Source organism: Marmota monax, unplaced genomic scaffold (assembly GCF_021218885.2).
Source record: "Marmota monax isolate L192 unplaced genomic scaffold, Marmota_monax_Labrador192_F-V1.1 WCK01_AAM20220418_F8-fsc00328, whole genome shotgun sequence".
NCBI lineage: Eukaryota > Metazoa > Chordata > Mammalia > Rodentia > Sciuridae > Marmota > Marmota monax.
The window spans coordinates 399,606-419,989 of NW_026693470.1; the positions used below are offsets into that span (position 1 = coordinate 399,606).

Below are 20,384 nucleotides of genomic sequence, written 5' to 3' on the forward strand. Positions count from 1 at the left end.
AAAGAAAAGAAAAAAAGAAATACAACAACAAAAAATCAAGTTCCTGAAAAAAATGTTTATCTTTGCAGCCTTCTCTTTTTAAAATAGCTCTTCACTCTTCTACCTGCCTGCATCAGTCCTATGAAGTACCTATCCCTGATCTACTTTTTCAAACTTTAATATATATCACCTCTTTAGTGTTCTCACCTACTCTGACAGAATGTGATCAATATACAATTCACTCATTTTCATTCTCTTGTTCTCTTAATGCTAAACCCAAATATTCAAATGTTCATTGGATATATCCAATTGAGTATATGTGTATTTCAATACAAAAGCCCCAAATCAACAAGTTTCAAATTAAGTTTATTAAAACTTGTACCTTTAACCTTGCCATTCTTAGTGAAATCTACCCATTTACCAGAGTTAGCCAACTATTATCAATTGTGACTCCTTCCCATCTCTTCTTGTTTTGATCTTTTACTTCCACTGACATTGATGTGATCTATGTGACACAAACCTACATTAAAATTTATTAATATATATTTCCCCCCTTATTATAAGACTATAAGCTTCACTTGGGATCAAGTCTTAAATATATTACTCTCTGTATCCCCAACAATTAACAATGGTGTTTTTGTATACTTAGAAAATATATAATTTAAAAGACTGTTTAAACAAATAACATGAACAGATGAGTATTAACTACATTGACCATTAAAATAATAATTTAAAAAGATACTGTAAATCTAGAATTTCAAATTATTTAAGAATGAAGATTCACAATGAATTAAATGAAAAAATATTCTTGACTATTTTTGTAGAAAATTTGAAATGTTAGAATGTATAGAGATAACAATTTACTTTTGACTCCAAATGCTAATATTTTATTCATGTTTATGATTATTAAATTACAAGTGTTTATCCTTTTAAAACATCAACTAGCTTTCCAAAGCTGCTACTGAAGAACAATTGTTCCTGATCCTTAGCTCCATATTGGAAACATCTACCAAGTTACAAGAGGTGAAATCACCTGGCTATGTAGGATTGGGGAGGGGCTATAGAAGAAAAAAAACAAACAAAACATTGATTCAGTTATATTATTTGCAGTCCAAACAAGGAATTCCAGAGGCAAATGATGCCATCAATTCCTGAGCTTCAGTTTCTCTACAATTCTGTGCCACAATGGCTTTGGTTTCAATGTTCTTATCTCTCCTATATCAGAGGTAGACAAAATATGGCCTTTATATTTTTAAAGTTTTGTTAAAAGAGAAAAGAGGAAAGAGTAAAAAGGAAGAGTAGAAAAGAGGTGCAAAGTTTAAAATATTTATGATTTAACCTTTATAGAAAAAGTCTGTCAAACCCTGTACTGCAATTATATATATATACTTAATTTCCACCTTTTAAAATCTTCCTTTTCCATTTCTTCTGCTCTTTGTCATTGTGGGTCCGTGTCTTTTAAAATTTCACTTAGGAAAGACATTTGAGAAGGTTAAATAAAGTTTAAAAAAAACTCTAATCATTATAAATAACACTGTAGTGAACATTTTAATGAGCTGAAATGTTTTCCATTTTAAGGTTTATTTTCTTAGAAAAAAGCCCTAGGTTGGGAAACCAGAAAAAAGGATCCTGACATTGTGTCCTATGCACCAGGAAACGATCAATAAATATAGAGTACATGTCTAAGATGATGAGTCAGGTAAAGATTCAAGCATGATGCAAAAATTTTAATAGCCAATATTTTATAGACATCATTCTCATATGCAGATATTTATTCTAAAAAGGACTTAAGGCAAATTAAAGTTACTTGTAACAGGCAACAAACTAGAAGTATGTAAAAATGATAAGACAAAAAATGATAGATACCAAACAACTAGAACTAAGACTAGTATAAAATTATGTATTGTGAGGTATAATACACTTATACAGCAGGTCAAGGAATACATTGCTCAGAAGCAAGGTTAATCTTTTCTTATTCTAAATAATTTAGACCTCGCTGTAAAGAAGCTATGTTTCTGCTTCTTCCACATTAGGAATTTTTAATGGATAGTTGAAGTTGTCATGGCTATCTCTGAATAAAAGAAATCCAATTCCTTAGGGAGAGGCTCATAAGACCTAATATATCTGTATGCAGAATTGAGAGTTTTTGGTAGATCTCAATTCTCTTTTCCTTAGACTCAAGTAAAAACAACAAAGAGAAAATAGCTCTCAAATTGGGACTCCTACTATCCTAGGCTTGTTGGTAGGAGGAAAAGCAAAGGTCTTTTGAAAATAGCATGCCAATCTTGCTCAGAAAGAGACTGTAAACAGTGTTTGAATCCATTTTAGTACATGAGCCAAAAGGTCGGCTTCTAGAAATATTTTGCAGCTATGTACATATTTAGAAACTTATACTCATGTGAACAAACATGTCTTAGTGACAAGGCATAATTCTTTTAAATTACACTTGGAAATCAAGAAACCTTTATATACCACATTTAAAGGAAAGTTATTCATTTTTTGAAACTATTAATAATGCATTTTTTAAAAAATGGTAAAGTATGGCATTAGCTAGAAAACACATCTCTTCTGATAAAGTCAGAGGAAAGGGCAATGCCTCCTATATTTTGTCAGGCCTTATGGACTAAGCCTTTGCCCTTTTGCCTGTCCTCAGTTATCTATCCACCTATCTATCCATGCATCCATGCCAAATTTATTATTTCTTTTGCAACAAACATTTCCAGGATCAGTAACAGAAAACACAAAATGCCTGTATGTATGATATTCACAGACTAGCACAGAAAACATGACAATAGGTAAGTAAAGAGGAAGAAAAAAGTGGTATCACATAGATATGTACCAATTGTTGATGCAGCAGAGAGGAAAGAATGGTCAACAAGACCAAGTAAACAAGACCAGTTTAGAGAAAATAATAAAGATTACATTTTCCTTTTAATAGAACTTAATGAGTAACATGGAAAAGTATATTATAAAATTATAAATAAGGAAAATAGCATTTTTAATCTAAATTTTAGTTTCTAAAATATTTGAGTATATTTGAAGTAACAATTCAGGTATAGTTTTAATTTTCCCCCTGATATTTCTACAATATTTTAAGAGTTTAAGGTGTGCTTACATGCAGTGTCTTCTTTTCCTTAACCAAATTCCCCTTAGATAGGTATTATTTATTATATGATTTTAAGATGAAATGGAAGTATAGAGGAGAGACATAACTTGTTCAAGATCACAAGCTTCTAAACTAGTAAGGTCGGAATTCAATTCATACTTCTCTTCACTCTGAATTCCATTTGTCTAAGGTAAAAATGCTTTCCCAAAGATACATAGTCCAATTTTGTAAAAGTATTATAAGTAAAATGTGCTTTAACCACATTTGGTTATCTGACACTACAATGTCTTAAAATAAAATTTCTTCCAAACTGTTTTAACAATCAATTACCAAATCAAAGATTAAAAGATAATGCTATATGTGACTGCATGACCAATGTGATTCTGCAACCTGTATACTCAGAAAAATGAGAAATTACATCCCATCTGATTCAAATATATGTCAAGATCACTATACTTTCATGTGTAACTAAGTAAAACAAAATAAAAAAAGATAATGCTAAATCTGACTATAAAGTAGCAGTTAGGAAAAAAAGGGACAAAAGATCGTAAAACTAAGAAGTAAGCTAAATTATCCTGGGTTGAAATCTATGATGGAAATGTACATTATTGATTTCTTCTTTCATACTTACATCTCTGTGCCCACTACTAGCAGAATCATGGAGTGGAGTGTCATCATCTAATCCTTGTGTGTTAACATCTGCTCCAGCTGCTATAAGTATCTTCGCAACATCGTAATATCCAACATTGCAAGCTTCATGCAGTGGTGTCCAACCTAAAGTTAGAATATTAATTTAACATACAATTTTAAGATACATGCAAGATATATGCAAATTTATAAGAAACATTTACTACCATTACTGATTATGGATATCAAAATTAAAATTTTAAATTATTAGATCATTAATATTTAAGTTAATATCTTCAAGTTGAGTAACAGACTCTTGATGGTAGTATAAACTGACACAGGAGCATTATTTTGGTGGGCAGTCTGCCATTATTTCAAACATTTTAATGTGCATTTGCTTTGTTACAACAACAGTTTCAATTCTACTAAAACAGTTCCAAGCTACACACAAAGTTGTTTTTTTGTATTGTTTTTTAGTTATAGGTGGACACAATGTGGTGCTGAGGAGAACCCAGAGCCTCACGCATGCTAGGCAGCACTGTATATCTGAGTCACAACCCCAGCCCACAAAGTTGGTTTTACAACAGTGTTCACTAATGATAATATTATGAAGCTGTTAAAAATGAAGTAAATTTACCTATATGTACTGAAAGAAATACCTGTAATTACAGACAGGCTGCAGAACCACAGGTGGAATAATAATATTTTTTTTAAAAAAGTTTATAAGTAAATGTTCATATTTACATATGATCATGAAAATAGTAAAAGAATAACCTACAAATTATTAATACCATTTCTTTGGAAAAAAAAAGCAGAAGGGAAACAGAGTAGTATAAGATGGGAAATTAACAAGAATTTCTATATTATTTGAATTCTTCATAGTAAAAATACATTGGCGTATTATTTGAATAATTAAAGTTAAAATAATGCCACTCTCTTACAATCTTCATGTTCAAGTTAAAGTTTCTCAAGAATTATTAATGAATTAACTGCTTTGAAAACATCATGTACTCAAATTTACTTTGGATAGAACCAAAATTTAAAAACCATTATACAGTAATGTCAACTAAAATTTAAGTTCAATATGCAAAAATGTAATTATTGACAAGAAAATACAGCAGAGAAGAAGGTTTTATGCACATACAGCAAAATTATTGTAATAAAATATATTTTCAGAACTCTTTTGCAAAAGAAATATAAATAAAACTGGAACAAGAATCTGTTTCAATATTAGATCCTGAATATCATTCTTGAGTTTAATCTTACCTGCAAAATCTTTCACATTCACATTTGCTCCTAAACTTATTAATTCTTTGACTTGTTTCACATCTCCTCGAATAGCTGCCATGTGTAAAGGAGTTTCACCACGCTCATTTCTTTTATTAACTTTATCTTTTTGTCGAGATGAAGAACTGGGAGTTTTCTTTTGGGCTGCTGCTGTTTGTGATGGATGGTTTGGTGTGGAGTCTATAAGAAAAAAGTTCACAAAGGTTCTAGGCTAAATATTGTATATATTTACTAAAAGATTCTTAGTGATAATGTGTCTATTGCTAGAACTTTCTAACACCACAAAACTTGACGTGGATGATACGTTAATAAATTTACACAAATACATAGAGTAAAATTTCTTTTAGGATTACCAAAGATCACAAGTTGATGAGAAACATTTTATTCTGTCAACTTATAAAACTGGTTTAAAATGATAATAATAAGTATCAAGTATATACCTTAAATGTATCTGTTTAATGAATAATCAATGAACTGCAAACAACTGTATGTTTCCTGAGCACTTTATACTATTAATTTAACACCTAGATAAAATTAAATTGAAGGCCAAAGTTCATATCTCTAACTCAAAAGCACTGCAGTTTTGTTCTGATGTTGAGTGCAAATTAAGTTAGAGATGATCTTAGTATGAAAATAAAGCTAAAGATCTGAAATAAGGGCAAATGGAAAAAATCCCATAGATGTTATTCTTTGCTTTGATCCCCAACTTTTGATTTCTATTCTAGTTTTTATGTCAAAATCAGGAAAGTTAAACTAGATGATGCCCAAGGCACCACTCTCCTCTCTTTTTAGAACCACAGGGCAGGGAGAATGGGATGATGTTTTCTTAATTAAAGGTATGACAATATTAATTAATTCTGAAAATTTATAGCTATTTAAAAGAGTTAATACACTAAGAACAAACAATCTTGGAAAATAATTTTCCATCATCAATCTTGCAAACTGATATAATTATGGAGTTCTAAAGCAATATCAATAAAAAAGTAAAGTTTTACAGTTTGGATTTTGAAGTATGTTGTCTCAGTAACAGTTTTCTACTTATTTCTAGAATGTATACTCCCATAAGAGTAAGAATTTCATCTCTCTTATTCATCAACTATCTTTTTCAACTGTTTCAAAGACTTCTTGCTACATACTGTAACTCAAGAAAACTTTGCTAAATGAATAAATTTTATTATACACTTTATAGTAAAATTTTTAAGACAGTTATTTTGTTGATTTTCTTAAAAACTAAAGGACCAAATTAATGGATAATCAATCCTAACCTCCAAGTACATCTGTTTGGTAACACAGCTTGATGTCAAGCTTTCTACTCCAGTTATATACATATTAATAATAAAAAATGACAAGGAATTATCCTTAAATGAAAAGAGCCAATAGAACAACAATGTTATTGTGTAATTGTATTTACCCTAGGAAAAAAAATAAAACAACCAAAAAATGTATATTTATGCCTAAAAATTCCCTGGAAATATAGATAAGAGACTCTGAAGAGTAGTGCCTCTCAAAGGGAGTCACTGGAGATAAAGAAGACTTCTACTCTTTGTCTTAATGTATTAATTCTTTAATATTCTGAAGACAAAAGTTCATGTTGTAAAAAGACATTTTTACAAAATAAGTCTTTGTAATTCAACATTTTACAGAAACATTTAAAGTTGTAGCAGTGTCAAATAATTTGACCACTCTTCTACCCAAGTTACTGGCAGAAAAGGTGAGAAAAATCCAAAAATACACTATTTTAAAAAGCACAAGGATCTACAATATTTGTAGGAGTGAAAGATATTAGATAGGCTCATGCTTTGATTGAAATCAGGATACTTAGAAACACTAAGAATTTAACCATCATGTCCCCAGGTGCTTACCCCCAATCCCTACTCCCACTAAGAGTCAGTATAAGAAAAGTTCATTGGAAAAATTTTCTTTTTCAATACATTTCTTCATCAATATATTCTTATATAAAGATGCCTTAAATTCAGAGCCAAATTTTTTTTTCTTCAGATACCTTCCTGTCTCAGTCAGAGAGAAGCAATGTATAATAAAACTGCCAATTTAAACAGCAGGGGAGTAGTGAACTGGAAGCATAGAAAACATTTTTACCGAAATTGGGATAAATCATTAGTAAGGTAAAAGCACAGTTTTGCCATGAACTTCCCATGTTGTTAACCTATTTCTAAATGACTCATTTTATTTAACAATTATCCACTTATGAAAAATGAGGGAAAGAATCCCTGCTCTTATACACTTTCTATTCTAGGGGAGGATTCATATCATGAACTTTCACACAGATAAATTATAACATTACAAACTGATGTTATAAGTAATTCTGATTAAATTCAAGAAAGAATAAAAATTAAAAATAGTTAAAAGTAACTGTCAACACAATGCAGCCAGCATTCTCCCTAAGTGCCAGGGAATTCAGACTGAACTAGATTCCATAGGTACAAACATACATATACTAGATTATACTACAAATTAACTTAATGATGTTAGGTATCACCTGGACTGTTGTCTCTTGCTGTCATCTGCATAAGAAGTGCCATCTGCTTTCGTTCAGAGAGTGGATAACCAAAAAGAATGCTAACTGGTGTGGATTTCTTATTTCCAGCTTCCTTTTTTGTTTTCTTCTTTTCTGGACCTTCTTTCTCTGAAATTATTAAATATGTAAGAATTTGAAGAAAAAAAAAAAGTACTCCAAAGCAAAACATAAGACAACTTTTTTGACAGCTGCTATAAATATGTATGAGAATCATTTATAATATATAAACTGGTAGTAGCCAGAGAAAAGAGCACTGGCCTTTAATTATATGAGAAAATTTTTGCTAAATGCTTTGGAAAAATTATATTCTTGTTTTATTGCTTCTAGGCACTTGAAATTTTTATTATTTTTAAGATTTGTATTTTAGTGATTAGTTCTGCTAAAATTTAATAACTTCAAAAACACTTCAAACATTCCTTACTATAGTCATCCCTTAGTATCTGCAAAGGTATGGTTCCAGGAACTCCTGCAGATACTAAAATCTAGTGCTCAGGTCCTTGACATGAATGGTGTAGTATTTACATACAATCTGTGCTAATCCTCCCATATTCTTTAAATTAGCTCCAGATAACTTATAATATCTAAAGTAATGTAAGCACTATGAAGTTATACTGTATTGTTTAGAGAATAATGGGGGGAAAGTCTGTACATGCTTTTGTATAGAGCAATTTTTAAAAAATATTTTCAATCTATGATAAGTTGACTCTGCAGATAGAGTGCTAACTTGTATATGATATCTTTGAAATTTTTCTTAACTACCATTTTATTCTTATTACTGCTAAACATACATATCAATGCTTCTTCAAATTACTTTCCTAATTCCAGTAATGATTTGTACAACCTGCCAAGAAACTAAGTAAGACAATTCTAATCACTCAGCAGTTAATGGAATAAAAGCACCAAATAAATTCCTTTGAGTACAGGACAGTGGAACATGGGATGATATTAATCAAAGTTAAAAAGGTACAAATTAAGGACTCTGTGTGCCTGTGCGTTAATGAAAAAAAAAAATCTTACAAAGATTCAAAAATTTCTGAGGCCCTTTTCAAAGAGACTCCATCTATCACAAGGTCTGATATCAGATTTCGTTTTTGGAAATCCTTTGGCAATGCAGCCAGCATTCTCCCTAAGTGCCAGGGAATTCAGACTGAACTAGATTCCATGGGTATAAACATACAAATGTCTTTTCTTTAGAAATCCTCTGGAAGTGAATGCAGTTGCTTTGTGCAAGTGAATACTGAGTTCTGACTACTGTCAAGGCATCTATTTCTTGGAAAGTCATATATAAATATTTGATATTGCGGTGGTTTAGGAGTACATGTAAAGTGCAGCTAGAAGTAAACAAATTCAAAAATGAGTGGAAGAAGTGAAGGCTTAGTAGTCAGTACAATGTTTTTTTTTTCCCCCCACCTCCCCTCCCCAGCAGGAAGATGCAGCAAGCAGGTAGGATATTTTGAGAGAAGCATTTATTACTCTAGTAAGTCCAAGAAACTAAAATCTGGCATTAGTAATCATGAGAAATTAAAGTAATGATGATTCAAGCATGCCACTTTGGATTATTAGGATAACTGGCATCCTAATCACCTAGAAAAATTAGGCTATAATATTTAAACTCTGATGGCCAAAAGTCACCCAAAATTCAATAATTCCTAATATAACCACTGTATTAAATTTTTATTTTACATAAAACCAAACATTTCAAGACCTACTAAAATCAACTTTTTAAAATATCTCTAATATAATCTTTAATTTTCATATTTCTCATTATCAATAATGATCCAATTTAGTATAAATCTAATCTCAGCACAATTTTTAACCTATTACTACAATTATTATAAAGTCCTAAACAGGTCTTTGAAACAGGCTATTGTTTTACCTGCAATGTATATTCTTTCTCATAATTTTCTGTACATTTTGGTTTTCTAGTATTTAGGAAACACTACAATTATTGTTATTTTAATGATTTTTCAGCTAAATAAACATTTTAAATATAATAAACATTTCTCTACTATAATTAAATAATTTAAATATTGTAAAATTTTACAAAAAGCAGACGAGATGTTTCAAGGAAAAGTAGTAAAATCTAATCATAGGCAGAAACAAAAAATTCTTAGTATCTATCCTTTAAATGATTTCTAAAATTTGGGAGAAGGAGTAACTTGTATTTTTTTTTTTTTAACTGACAATACAGCTAACTTTTTTTTATACTTTCTGCATTTTACTGCAGTTTTATAAAAGACACTAAAGTAATATATACCTGGGGTACAGAAAACATAAGTTCATTAATAGAACTCCATTCTGACAAATAATCAAACATAAACTCATTATAACCTGGAAAAGAATTAACAAGTTGGAATACTCCAAACATTTAAGCAAAAATTCAAATTAGATGAATTAACTTTAAAGGACAGGTATGGTCTGAATTCATGTTTTCCATAAATTGGAAAAAGGTGGTTAAGTGATCAGGAGCTGGTATAAGTTAGATGGGTGTGAGATCAGTATACTATTCAAAAATTTTAAGTGCTACAACTATTATGTACCAAAATATGGTGATTTTGTTTTCAAATTTAATGCAGTCAATAAGACTTTGACTATTCAGTATCTTGTATGAATAATTCATTTCCTCTAACGTGTCATAAGTAAAAAAAAAAAAATGATACAACAGTTCTCCAGTTTTCAGTTATTCTAAAAATTTTTTTTCTTCATAACAGACTAGAACTTCAAAATTTAAACCCAGGTATAATTATAAACATTCTCATTTAGCATAGTCTACAGAGCCCTGAAATTCTACTCAGTTAGCCTGGAGATTTGAAGGAAAAACCTGACAGATTTATTTAGACTACCCAAGACAAAAAAAAAAAAAAAAAAAAAAGAACTTCACATCAGTACAACTTCTTTCTTTCAACATCCAGAGGTGCTCCAGAAAAAGAGAGATGTCCCAGTTTTATAATTTGTAAAATGTATGCTTTCTTTTCAGGTCTTGCCAAAAAAGCAGAAGTAATATTGTTACTTCCCAATTAAGTGTAAAGTACATTATGAAAAGATAAAACTATTCTATTTTTCTTGGGGAACTAGGTTCAAAAATAAATGAATATGACATTTCCCTACAAAGCAGTCACTGTAAAAAAAATAATAATGAAGCTACAATTAAAAAACAGATAAAAGATACTTCTATCAATCATGTTTGTAGTGTGCATACTTCAATTCTGATAAACAAAATTTGCCATTCTGGTTTGATTCTAAGATACTGTGAATTTGTAACCTCTGAATGTCAATACTATAACTTATTTTCAGCAATTACAACTCAGATCATGAATGGCTTCATCACATTTAGCTCTTTTAAGTATACCTTTTAGGTACCTTTCTTAAAGGCAGGCCTGATTCCATAGTAACTAGATTGTAAATATAACCCCCACCCAATTTTTGTAATAAAAAATGACTGACTTAATACCACATTTCAATTAATAACTATCAGAATAATTTTAAGGATAATTGTTTAGTTCTGCTATTATCTCCATCCAAGCCCCCACAAATTCATAAAATAAATAAAAAGCACATCATAAAAGTTTTATCTCAGTTTCATACCCAAATATTATTAAAAACTGGACACTTAAATACCCAGGGACTTAACAATATTTACATTTTAAAAAGTTCAGAAATAAGCACATCATGTACTTATTCAAAAATACTATAATCAAAACACTTAACTAGCTTTAGGGGTAGTATTTATATATTCTTTGGCCTTGTTTTATATGGAGTAATTATAAATCAGTAACATATAATGACTGGTGCCACAGTCAAATAGAGAGGTTCTAACAATTAATGGTAATAGCATTTCTCCAAGCAACCTGTTATTTTAATGTACTTAATTCAACCTGGGCAGCAAAGTCAATAATGAGTTATGAGTACAATGGAAAAAATTTTAAATGTGCTTTTAAATAAACATTATTTGACTAAAGGGTAAGAGAAACTGTGTATAGAACTCAGTGTATTTGGTGTACCTAGTGATGGAAATATAACAAACACACTGAAGACCTTGGCTATCTTCACACAGAGGTCCAACACCAGGGAAGGGAATTGACTTTCATACTGTTTTCCAAATAAATGGTACCTTCATATTGTGTTATACAAAACTTAAGTGGAGGTATTTTTAAAATGTGTTAAGATAAAATATACTAGATTTCTCAGAAAAATTAGATAACTACTAGTTTGAAAATAAGTTATTTATAGTACAATGCTTAACTGTAAATGTGACAGAAACCACTCACTGAACATGAGCACCTGATAATCTAATTACCTGAATATGTCCTGTAAGAAGATATAAGTCTCTCCCCCCAATTTTCACTTGTATGTCCTGGGTCTGAATCTACAGAATGAGAAGAGACAGGAGAAAAGAAAAAGGCACACGAAGGGAAATACAGAATTCAACAAACCAACATTATTTAAAAGACCACCAGTTAGTTAGGCAATGATCTATTATTGTTTTTCCAAAAATTATTTTTAAGGTAAAGCCAAAAGTACATTCAAAACACAGGTTTGGCCACCACCTACGATTTCAGTTTCTTCAAATGGAATTCTTAAAATTAAGAAATTCAAACATGTAGTTTTAATAACAGACATTGCTGAAGTTGTTTATTAAAACACAAATCTTTTTATGCTGTATCTTTTTTTGCAATATCTGAATAACAGTAACAGGCAGCACTCCTACATCACTGATTTTTCTCTTCAGAATTTGTCTTTGATGAACTTGAATCACACTTTTTGTTCTGAGTGCCAAAACTACTCTGAAGACATAAAAACACTTTGGACTGCAGTATCATGTAAGACGGAAGACCTTCTATCCATAACAAATATTTCAATAGACTGAAGTACTAGAGATCACTACTGAAGAATCTTAGGGAAAAAGGCAATCGAAATCAAAATAAAGTTTATTAATTAAAAATATGGACTTCTCCTTAACAATTCATGACAGAGAAACAAGAATATGAAGAACTGATTTTGTTGATTTGGACACAGCATGTATTTTAACTTTTAAATAATGTGGCATCTCAACTCACAATATTATTATTCTGAGCAATCATATCGTCAATTTATGGACATACATTTTTCTTTCCAGGGTCGTTCTGATAGACAGGATTCATGATTTCATTTAGGTGTAAGTAACCAAGTGTTGAAAAACACAAACTTAGCAAAAAAGTAACCCCTAAACAGAGTATTTGAAATTTTTAAAGATAATCCTAAAAGTTTAGTGATGAGAAGATTCACTCATTCAAAAGTGTAATCATTAAGAACATTTAGACCAATTCTAAAGTAAGTAGATGGACTGTATTATAAGAATTTTAAGGAACCTTGCATTTCAAAATCGAAGGCATTAATTTGGCAAGCACAAGAATTCCATGAAATCAGTATTTTACATTACATATGAAGACAAGCAAGAGACTGAAAACTGCTTCCATACATTCAAAGCAAAAAAAAAAAAAAAAAGGTGGCAACCAATTAAGTTATATCAACCAGATTAAATGGTTATTGAAAGCAGATTATGTTATTTAAACATATTAAAGCACAGTGGATAAAATGACTTTCAATTATATTCATTAATGCAAGGAAGCAGTTTAACAGTTCAACCAACTCTTCCTTTAGAAGTAAGCAACTCACTCTGACCCAATACCCCCTCCTTTAGCTTTCACTTGAATAAGTATGTTTATATTTGTAGCACTCAAGCATGTATTCTGTAAAGATTTACTTCAGGAGCTGAAAAATAACTATTATTTTGGTCCATGCTCTACTGAGATGAGGTTGTATGAGACTACTGCTATTTGTCTTTGAGGCTGATGTAAAGCATTGTTAGGCAGAGCAATTCTCTCACCCTAATGAGTTCTTTATAGAAGGCAAGAGAAGCCAACACCTGTATTTGAAAAACAATCTTTTTTAAAGTGAATATACTCTGCTTTATGAGTATAGTAGCATAGGAGAAAAATACCAAGAATGATTTTGAAAGTCTGTATTACAGGTTGAAACTTTTTATAATAAAACATTAGGAAGGGGGCAGGAGTTAATCTGTAGTAGAACATTTGACTTTACCTGCTACCTTAACACAGTTCTCTATTTAAAAGTGTTAACCTCTGCCAATTTGTTTAAATCCCATTAAGTAAGGTAAATCCTTTAATGGCATCTAAGGCCTCAGGAGAATAGAACGTCTAAAACTGGTTATCTGGCAGAGAAAGTTAAAAGCTTATGAAATCTCAACATGTTCTTCAATTGCTCTCAGAGACTTTGGGAAAAGATCATACTAAGTCTCTGAATTTTCTCCAATTACATTATCTAAACATGCCAAAAGAAAAAACTATAGTAAACAAATAATACTAAGACGAGACAATTATTAAATTTTAAACAGTGAAGCATATTATATCTTTCTAGTTACTCAAATATGCAAATTAAAATTATGAAATACTGCTGGTTTATTTTATTAGGATATAAAATCTATCAAACCTAAAGAAAAACATATGTCCCAATACTTAAAGAACACTGAGTCCAACAACATTCATATACTGATGGAAGCTTTTAAAACTAGGTAGGATTATTTTGGAGAAACATGAAGAATCACAGAAATGTTCCCATTTTTGATAAGGAAATAGTTCAGAATAGGACAAAAACATATAAAGATAATCTTCATGGCATCATTCATAATGAAATAATTGCGAATTTAGTTTGGAGCCCAAAAGGAGACTTTTATGCAGCCCCCAGAAAGCAGCTTAATACTTTTACATGAGGGGTTATGACATTATGTTAAGGGATTATGGTTTTCCCTGGATGTAGGAGATAGGGAAAGAAGTATGATTTTATGACTGACAGTACAAGAATAAAGTTAAAAACCTTAATTGCTAAAGTTAGTAGTTATTGATTAGATTTTATATACAATACAGTGGCAGATATTATAATCTGCCTACTCAACATTCATTCTCCTCCTCTTCCCAGAATAACCCAATTAATATCAGGGTGACAATATGCCTAGTTAAAAGTACTTGACTTTTCAGATTCCCTTGTAACTATAGTGGCCTAACCAATGAAATGGACAGATGTTTTTAGAGATATTGTTTTATCAATAAAAAGGACAAGTCTCACTTGGAAAAAGACACCTTTTGGGGGGTATTTCACCTTCTACTTTCTCCTAGGAAAAAGCAGCAATCCTGTGACTTCACATCTCCTGCTCAAGAAAAGGAGAGCAGAGAGATGAATCTAGTCTCGGTGTTACTGAGCTACTATACTGACTCTGGACTGCCTAAGTCTAGTGCTCTCACTGCATTAAATTTAAAAATCCCCATCTGTTTAAGATGGTATTCATCTGTTTTGTTGTGTTTAATTAACATATCACAAAGTGAATTTATGCATTATGTCACCTAAAGGTCACAATTTTCTCAGGCTGATATTACAAGCAGGTGAGAAAACTGGGGCTTATTAAGAAGTAAAATTAACTGGCCAGTGTTGATACTGGTCAGATTCCAAAATCTTCAAAATTAAACATTATTATCATTTATCTCCATTACAGCTATAAAAATTTATCTTATGTCAAGAGTTTGGAAGAAGACAGTTTGAAAATAAATTTCAAAAGCTAAAAATAAGCAATGAAGCAAGTTGATATGGGAAGCATAATATCTTCTACATCAGTAGTAGTTGCTTTTAGGCTTCCATATGTTCAACGGGTCTTCACTCTATCTATTGGCTTCTTAGTATTCCATACAACAAAAATTGTAGGAATTTTCTCACAGGATAAGAAAACATGGATACATACTGGAACAGATATGTTGGTGATTTTTTGAAAGAAAGTAATTCAGAATAAATGGTACTATCATGTAGCTAGCTACAAGGACCCACTGGAAAGACTTCAAATTGTGCTATAATTCTTTCCAACATTTTATCTGTCTAGCCAACCACCTACTTTTCTAGAAAGACTTATCTTTTCAAAAAGTTATTATTAAATAATTAAAAATTTGCAAAGTTTTAAACACACTAGGTTATCATAAGACCAAGAATTCCTTATTCAGTTGCTGGCATTATTGCTGATTTAGGGACCCCAGGGCCTTCTATGCAAACATCTTTACAAAAGATAACTTAAAGATATGCTTATTTTTTAAATATCCAACCTACAAAAAAAGAGTAGAAACAAGCAATTAACAAACATCCTAACCCTTGAGAATAAAGTATAAACATTTGGTGAACATCATTCCAAGCATACCTCTAAATATATACAAAGACACAGGGACTAATGGAGAAGACACAGGAAGAAATAAAATTTATGTAGGAAAAAGCATATAACATACATACACACACACACACATACACATCTTAAAGTTTATTAATTTAATATTACTCCAACATAAAAGAAACTGCTTTTATTCTGTTAGAGACAGTGTATACGAAGATACAGACAAATATACACATAACCTTGCTATAAGAGAATATGAGCCAAGTATTAGTATTAATTCTTGCCATTATTCCCAATTTCCTGTTCTTTCATTCTTTCAAGTCAGGGTTTAAAACCTTTATATTTTGATCTGGACCCAAAATACACCCACCAACATTAGGCTTAGTTCCTACAGTGAAAATGACTTTTATATTCAAGTCTTTATTTTATCTTTTCATATGTGTGTTTATATGTTGTACACATATGTATATGCATATAAACACACCAATGATTTTAATGCAATGAAACACTATATATTATTTCCTGACCTGGGTTTTCACTTCCAATAACATAAATGTCTTCCCTATCATGCATTCTCCGATGTTATTTTTCAGTGCAAAAAACTATTTGCTCACTGGATTTACTATAATTTAATTAATCCTTTATTTATGACACTATTTTCCTAGTTGGGAGGGAGGATTTTCTTTTATTATATATTCTTAAAGATAAAAATTTGCTTCCATCAATAATTGCTTAAAAATCATTGGGTAGTAATTTTATCAATTATTATGAATCATTTCTCTGATTACCATTGATAAATTAATCAAGCTGAGTGGGGTGGTACATGCCTATAATTACAGCTATCCTGGGAGTTATGGAAGGAGGACTGCATGTCTGAGGTAAGTCTCAGCAACTTACTGAGACCCCATCTTTAAAAAAGGATGGGAATGCAGCTCAGTGGTAGAGACATCCTGGGTTCAATAGTTTAATTGCCAGTACCACCAAATAAATAAATAAAAATCGATGTTAAACAAGTTTGATGTTATATTATTTTTCATATGTAAGATCTTGCTTAATAGTATTTGAGATTTCTTTCTCATTTTTTAAAATAAAAAATAAAAGAGGCTGGGGCTCAGTGGTAGAGCGCTCGCCTAGCATGTTCGAGGCCCTGGGTTCAATCCTCAGCACCACATATACATAAAGTTATTGTGTGCAACTACAACTAAAAAAATAAACATCTTTTAAAAAAATTAAAAAATAAATAAAAGACAGTTACACTGCTTTGGGCCTACAAAAATTCTTAATGTCTTGGTTGTGTGTGGCATATAAAAAGCAAGATTTATAAATTCAGCCTAATCAATACATATTTTAAATCCAACAAAACTTTAGAGAGGAGAACTTCTAGAGCTAATAAATGAATTCAGTAAAGTAACAGGATATAAAATCAACACCCATAAATCAAATGTACATATACATCAGTGATGAATCCTCTGAAAAAGATATTAGGAAAACTACCCCATTTGCAATAACCTTAAAAAAAAAAAAAAAAAAAAAAAAAAAAAAACTTGGGATCAATCTAACAAAAGAAGTGAAAGACCTCTACAGAACATTAAAAAGAGAAATTAAAGAAGACCTTAGAAGATGGAAAGATCTCCCATGTTCTTGACTCAGCAGAATTAATATTGCCAAAATGGCCATATTACCAAAAGCAATATATACATTTCATGCAATTTCAATTAAAATCCCAATGTCATTCTTCATAGAAATAGAAAAAGCAATCATGGAATTCATTTGGGGGAAAAAAAAGACCCAGAATAGCCAACACAAACCTTAGCCTGAAGAGCAAAGCAGGAAGCATCACAATACCAGACCTTAAACTATACTACAGAGATACAGTAATGAAAACAACATGATACTGACACCAAAACAGACATATAGACCAATGGTACAGAATAGAAGACACAGAGACAAACCAAACTAAATACAATTATCTCATACTAGACAAAGGCACCAAAAACATACATTGGAGTAAAGATAGTCTCTTCAACAAATGATGCTGGGAAAACTGGAAATCAATGTGACAAAATAAAATTAAACCCCTATCTCTCAGCCTGCACAAACTCAACTCAAAGTGGATGATCAAGGACCTAGGAATTAGACCAGAGATTCTGTGCCCAATAGAAGAAAAAGTGGGCCCAAATCTTCACAAGGTCATCTTAGGACTTGGCTACCTTAATGATACTCCTAAGCACAAGAAATAAAATCAACAATAATAAATGGGAGGGATTCAAACTAAAAAGCTTCTTCTCAGCAAACAATCAGTAATGTGAAGAAATTGCCTACAGAATGGGAAAAAATCTTTACCATACACACATCAGATAGAGCCCTAATCACCAGGATATATAAAGAACACAAAAATCTTAACACCAAAAGAACAAATAACCCAATCAATAAATGGGCTAAGAAACTACACAGACACTTCACAGAAATTATACAACTAATCAACAAATATATGAAAAAATGTTCAACATCTCTAGCAATTTGAGAAATGCAAATCAAAACTATTCTAAGATTTCATCTCATTTCAGTTGAATGGCAATTATCAACAACACAAGCAACAATAAGTATTGGTAAGGATGTGGGGGAAAAGGTACACTTATACATTGCTGGTGGGACTGCAAATTGGTGCAATAACTATGGAAAGCAGTACTGAGACGCCTTAGAAAACCTGGAACGGAACCATTATTTGACTCAGCTACCCCACTACTCAGTTTACCCAAAGGACTTAAAATCAGCATACTACACTGACGCAGCCATATCAATGTTTATACCAGCTCAATTCACAACAGCTAAAGTATGGAACCAAGCTAGATGCCCTTCAACAGATGAATGAATAAAAAAAAATGTGCTACACATACAAAACTGAATATTACTCAGCCTTAAAGAAAAATGAAATTATGGTATTTGCAGTTAAATGGATAGAGTAGGATAAATACCATGCTAAGTGAAATAGGCCAAACCCAAAAAAACAAAGGTAGAATGTTTTTTTCTAATAAGCAGATGTTGATCCATAATGGGGGGGGGGGGGGCTACAGAAGAATGGAGGAACTTTGGATTGGGAAAAGAGGAGTGAAGGGAGAGAGGGTGGTGGTGATGGGAAAGATGGTAGAAAGAGATGGACATTATTACCTTATTTATATGTATGATTACCCTAGGTGTGACTCTGCACTATGTACAGCCAGATGAATGAGAAGTTGTGCTCCATTTGTATACAATGTGTCAAAATGCATTCTACTGTCATGTATAATAAAACAAATTGAAAAAATTTTGGTGAGTTCATATAACTTTTCTAAAACAAAAATAGGAGTTATGAAATGTTGTTCGTTCCTCTTTTTTTTTTTTGGTACCAGGTATTAAACCCAGGAAATCTAAACCAATGAGCCACATCCCCAGCCGATTTTTATTTCTATTTTTTTATTTTGAGACAGGGTCTCACTAAGTTGCAAAGGATGACTTTAAACTTGTGATCCTCCTGCCTCAGCCTCCCAAGCCACTGGGATAACAAATGTGTCTCACACAACCAGGTGTTATGAAATGTTCTTAAAGAGAGCTGTAATTTCATTCCACTAAGTGGAAAAATTATCAGGAAAACAAGTATATAATTTGATTAAATTCTAATCAGATTATGTTTATTCAGTGAAGTTAGTTTACTTCTATGTAACATTTTCTCATCTGTTCCTAAGTAACATTTTCTCCTTAAATGGTTAACTATATTTGATTTTAACAAACTCCCTTCTTCAAACTAATATCAGAAAATATCACTGTTCACCAAAGGGGCTTCCAAAAAGAAAATATGAGAATGGTTAAATCCATAATAGGTATCTGAAGACACATACAGTTATACAACAATTAAGGATGGGGAGATGCTCTGAGGAATGAGCCATTAACAGAGTTCACTGTTATGCAAATTCATAGAGTGCCCATATACAAAGCAAAAAGGCTACATCATCATTAGGTGATATAATGTTGTAGGATCATCATTATACATGCAGCTTGACTAAAATATTATATTTCACTGCATTGAGGTATATTCACAAGTATTCTAGGTATCCTATTCTTGGACAAAAAATAATTTAGTAATAACATGATTTGTAAGTAATATTGGCACAATTTTTCTAAAAAAAAAAAAAAAAAAAAAACACATAAAAATCCTAGGCTGGGCACGGTGGTAGAGCATGCCTGTAATCTCAGCAGCTTGGGAGGCCAAGACAAGAAGATCATGAGTTCAAAGCCAGCCTCAGCAATGGCAAGGCACTAAGAGCAACTCAGTGACACCCTGTCTCTAATAAAACACAAAAACTGTGCTGGTAATGTAGCTCAGTGGACAAGTGTCCTGAGTTGAATTCCCAGTACCCTCCCCAAAAAATTAAAAAAACAAACGTCTTCACACAATGTCATACTCCATTTCTTGACAAAAAGAAAAAAAGGCGTAAAATCAGCAGTGAAAATTAATGCAGCGAAATACAGTATCTGGCACAAGACGACTTCTTGGCTACCTGACTAGTGGTAGTTTTAGAATACCACTGAAGTAGAGTTGGGGTTCAAGAAAAAAGTTTCTGAATCTCTAGAAGAAACCAGTGCAACTTAAAATGAACAAAACACATCGT

General features: G+C 31.4%; 1 protein-coding gene across 9 annotated transcripts in view; it reads right to left on the minus strand.

Moving 5' to 3' along the window:
- The window catches only part of Ankrd12 (ankyrin repeat domain 12), a 153,320-nt gene that overhangs the window by 81,861 nt on the left and 51,075 nt on the right, over positions 1–20,384 (minus strand). For 7 of the 9 annotated variants that reach the window (XM_058583464.1, XM_046457786.2, XM_046457783.2 and 4 more), the window contains 4 exons: positions 11,833–11,901; positions 7,497–7,643; positions 4,979–5,179; positions 3,717–3,859 (listed from right to left, as the gene is read on the minus strand). In XM_058583464.1, the coding sequence (XP_058439447.1) occupies positions 3,717–3,859; positions 4,979–5,179; positions 7,497–7,643; positions 11,833–11,901 (560 nt within the window). The remainder of the gene's footprint in view (positions 1–3,716; positions 3,860–4,978; positions 5,180–7,496; positions 7,644–11,832; positions 11,902–20,384) is intronic. The other 2 variants (XM_046457785.2, XM_046457784.2) reach the window with 1 other exon arrangement.